Here is a 4,500-nt window from a genome sequence, read left to right on the forward strand (position 1 = left end):
TGGCCATCCAAGACAGGTTATGGACATCCGTTCGCTTGGCAAAGCGAGGGTGGCCAAACAGTGGCACGTGCACCTTCTGTAGGCGTGAACAAGAGACCGTCGAGCACCGTTGAGAGTTTGGGAGATGGTCAGAGCTTGGCTTCAACTCATTCATTTGGATACTTCAGGTTGGGCGGCTTACACGAGCATCCATGAGTGGTGGTGTGAATCGGCTTCCGCCTACAGTGCACACAAGAAAGTGATGCCGTCTATCTTCATGCTCGTTTCGAAAGCAATTTGATTTGGGATGAAAGGAACGCACGGGTTTTTCGAGGCCGCTCCGCTCCAACATTTACCACTCTCCAAGCTATCAAGCACGAGGCGACACTATGGGTCCTAGCAGGGGTGAAACATTTGGGTCCTCTAATGCAGAGTAACGGCTTGTATTTTCTTTTCGGTCTTTGGCCGGTGCCTGAAAACCTTGTTAAACCTCCTTATTTAATGAATGGGGCAAATCTTTTGCCTCCGTTTTAAAAAAACAAATGATGTTGCCCACTCTAATCATTCGCTCAATGCATGTACTCTAATCACTGGGTCAGTACATGTAATCACAAATGAGAGGCCAGGAGAGCGTCGCGCTAGTGTGCATGTGAGCTGACGTTCGCTCCATATATTTTTCGCACTTCTTGTTTAAGACGTGTCACTATATTTGTGCTTATGTCCATGATCCAATTCAAGGTCGAGATTGTGACGACAAGTGTATGTACCACTACATTTCCCATGAACAGAAGTTTTACTCCCTCCGATCCATATAAATAAGTTGTATTAGATCAGTGACAGTTAATATGGATCAGAGGAGTAACACGAAAAGAACGTCTCCGATATCAGTTGTGGTAAAAAAAATACGACTATTCCTCTGTTTCCAGTACAAGATTTAGACGTTTTTCCCTCCTCTAGAGTCAGTTTACCGTTGATGCAGATCTTTGTGCGCCTCTTATTAATCCTTCTAACAGCAGCTAAACATACAACAAGACAGTAAAAAGCCTTATTTCTTTTGCTTACACGGCAGACAAGTGGCAAGAACTTGGAGACCCTGCTGTTTGAGGCGCGATGACTACAATAACTGATGCATCCACGTTAGTCTGCTGTGATGGGCCGTCACTGATCCTGCCGTCCACTGCCTGATCCTCCGGTCGCGTGTGCTCATCTCTAAGGCCCACATGATGCTGCGCACTTGAAGAGCAGTCCTCTTCGATGGCTTGTGTTTCCAGATCGGTCGGAGCGACGCTGGCAGCTCTGGGGGCAGTCAGGAGCGATACTCGGCAAAGAGGGCAAGTAGTGTTCCTAGAAAACCAGTGGTCAATGCAATCGATGTGGAAGGTGTGACCACAAGGGGGTATTCTCTGAAGCCGCTCATCTGCTTGATAGTCTGCTAAGCAGACCGAGCACCTGGCAAGAATGTTTACTGGTCAGCAAAATATAGCTAACTAAAAGAAGAATGTGGTGTAAAATTGCAGCAGGAGTGGATATCATTGTTGGCTAACACATATAGTTGTAGTGAGAAAGCTAGGGATGGAGAATACTTTGGCAGAAGTAGTGATGGAAATTTACACATGCATGCCAAACAACAAAGCCTAGGGGAAAGATGCCTTTCTGCTACTGCGGTTACTGCAAGTAACATACTACTGTCCTTCATACAGGTTCAGGCGGATAAAATAAGCCTTGGAAAGCCTTGATTTATTTTTGAATGTTGAAAGCCTTGATTTATCCAAGCGGAAATGACATATTTGTCGAAAATTCATAGAAGTCGGGCCTTCCTACTTTCAGATGATTCATGCAGGACTTTCTTTCAGGACTTTGGGGCCATAGCTTGGAAAGCTTGTACTTATGTTGGTTAGAAATAGACCGTGTCGTGCATGTTAGCAGCAGCCAGTATTTGAATTCTTATGTAGCTACTTTCATTTGATTGCAATAGAAGTGGCGTGCATCCTGTCACTCTTGATAGTACACTATTTATGCACGCCTGTGTAACTCTACTTTTCTTCAATGATCTTTTACATCACTTGAACAACAAAATCTTTTACATCACTTGAAAGTTTTAATAAATGACATCATGCATTTTTATTACGTTACGTTCCCAAGCGTAGAGATGTCCACGGATTTGTTTCTAAAGAAGCTAGTCCACGGATTACGTTACATATTAGTAGCACTCCCACTACTTGTTATGGAAAGCTGGAAACCCACATCCTTCCTTTCCCTAGCTTCCTTCTATCGTACTAGTATAACCATTAATTAGGCTTATCAACCTTGTGCCAACTGAAGGATCTCTATTTACTGCAGTACCAGCGTTGATTTCTCATGTTCAACAAATTTCCGAATATGCACCGTCCATGAGTGCCTTGCTAGTGGTTCACAACTGGCTAGCTCGCACTTAAGTGCATACACAGATTAGCGGCATAAAGATGCAGACTCTAGCAGCCTTGATTAAGAACACATGTGTCCACTACAGAGCTAATTCTTATAAGCTACTAAAAGGACAGATTCAATAGAAAGTTCAACTTCAAATCATCATTACGCCATATATTGATAGTACTGTCAGTACATACAGCAATTTTTAGAAAAACTTATTTTCACAAACATATCATAAAAAAAGACTAAGTGCCTCTTGGGTTTGTGACTATCTTTGCCACATTATTTTTGTCACACTTGCTTAACTTGAGGTGCTCAAATTCTTTGCCACACTTTGGCTTGCCTTAGGGAATCTTGTGACATTTTGTGTGTGTATAATATGTGGGGCTTATTGCTCACAAAAAGATTCTTGCCTTAGGTGTGGCTATAACCAAACACCCACCTAACTTGACCAAACTTGCCAAACTTATGGTGTGGCTAGGAACCAAACAGTCTCCAACACACTTGAGATAAAAAGCATAACAAGTGATTGTTAATTGATGAGAGATACGGTCTAGTACAAGTGTACACCACTATATTCTGCATTAAGGAGAAAAGGAGCGGATCACTGACTGTGTTTCCCTGATCAAGAAGCTCTCCTTGAAGATCACAACTGGCAACATCTCACGCATCTCCTTATTTATGCCACACTCCAACTATAAATGCAGATATGTTCAAATAAAGATAAATCAAACAATAAGATTTGCAATACACTAAGTATATTTAAGAAAAGCATGCATGGGGGGAACATAAATGGCCAACTTACCCTAGGGTTATCCCCCCTGATCAAATTATCAGCCCTCATTTGCGAGGACTGCCAATTCACTCTGCGCCGCCACAGGTAGAACAAGTAGAAGAAGAGAAGCAAGACGAATGTGAAGAAAACTGGCACAGAGAAGATGAAGGCCTGGTATAGTTTAAGCTCAGGCGATACAGCGGAGCAGTAGTCCGGTGGATCTGGGGAAGTACAAGAAGACATGGCCAAAACCAAAATGCACTTACAGAGTCCCTAATTGGCACCAAAATCTCTAACCCCAGTGAACTGTAACATTCCTAGATGCTATGAGCTATCCTGTTGTGTCTTGGTCTCCCATCCCATGAACCAACTGCCGGCATCAGCACATATCACATGATACAGTAAGCTAAAAAACGAGCTTAAAGGAAAGCCAACGAAAAACAAGGACCAGTCCCACTCCCAGCCACCTAGCAACCTGATCAAAGAGAAATAATGCTACTGCCAGTGGATTCCCGACTAACAAAAACACGCGCTCCTCTCTGTTGATCCAACCGGTGATACCAAATTGCTCGCGAGAATATTGTCGGAGGACCTCCCCAGCCTAGCCTAACACCGCGAGAGCAGGAGCAGAGAGGTATACGCCCAAACAGACAGCTATTTCCAATCCACCTGAATTTAACACATAATTGGCACGAGATGGGTATGAAACAGATCGCGATTCGGCGTCAGATACTGGGGAGGCCGAGGTCGCAGGGCCGGAGTGGCAGCGGCAGCGAACTGAACTAGGAAGAGCAAGAACGAGAGAGGAGTTTAGGGCGCCGCGGGTCCAGCGAATATGGGCGGCGGCGGCGCAGATCGGGCTTGGAGGAGAAGCGACTCCAAGAGCTAAAAACGAACAGGGGAGAAAAGGAAAACAACGGCTGGGCTCCCAGGCGGCCACCGGCCAGCCTATTTTTCTTTCGGATTTGCTATTTCACGATGTGCCTCATCGTTGGATTTTGTATGGTCTTTAAAATTCGTGGACTGATGATCTGACGATTTGTTCGCGTTTGATTGTACGACCTGGCGATTTGTAGCGTGCGCTCGCGCAGCCCGCATGCAGCGTGCCAGCGTGGGCTAGCTCATGTGTGCCAGCATGGGCTGCATTTCCTTTCTGTCTTTTTTCCTTCTTTTGTCTATTGTTGTATTGTCTCGATACACTGCAGCTGTTGCCGTTTGTGAGGTATCTTTTTTCTTTTTTCATTTTTTTCTCCCCCTTGTGATACTATGATATGTGTATATATTAGATGACGTATGCAGGCATCTCCTTTGTGCATGTATATACCGTATGATTGTTC

General features: G+C 44.5%; 1 protein-coding gene across 1 annotated transcript; it reads right to left on the reverse strand.

Moving 5' to 3' along the window:
* Positions 1–863: 863 nt before the first annotated feature.
* Positions 864–4,166, reverse strand: LOC119322814 (RING-H2 finger protein ATL58-like). The gene is made up of 3 exons (XM_037596350.1): positions 3,194–4,166; positions 3,001–3,083; positions 864–1,428 (listed from the first exon to the last, which is right to left on the reverse strand). The coding sequence occupies exons 1-3, from the start codon at positions 3,404–3,406 to the stop codon at positions 1,038–1,040; spliced, it is 687 nt and encodes a 228-aa protein (XP_037452247.1). The 5' UTR covers positions 3,407–4,166; the 3' UTR covers positions 864–1,037.
* Between the last annotated feature and the right edge of the window lie 334 nt (positions 4,167–4,500).

This window comes from Triticum dicoccoides, chromosome 6B, assembly GCF_002162155.2.
Source record: "Triticum dicoccoides isolate Atlit2015 ecotype Zavitan chromosome 6B, WEW_v2.0, whole genome shotgun sequence".
NCBI lineage: Eukaryota > Viridiplantae > Streptophyta > Magnoliopsida > Poales > Poaceae > Triticum > Triticum dicoccoides.

Coding starts and splice junctions, on each gene's coding strand:
- LOC119322814 (XM_037596350.1), bottom strand. CDS start 3,406: ATGTCTTCTTGTACTTCCCCAGATCCACCGGACTACTGCTCCGCTGTA. Junction 3,084..3,193: donor TCAGGGGGGATAACCCTAGG/GTAAGTTGGCCA, acceptor CTGCATTTATAG/TTGGAGTGTGGCATAAATAA. Junction 1,429..3,000: donor TTCTTGATCAGGGAAACACA/GTCAGTGATCCG, acceptor CATTCTTGCCAG/GTGCTCGGTCTGCTTAGCAG.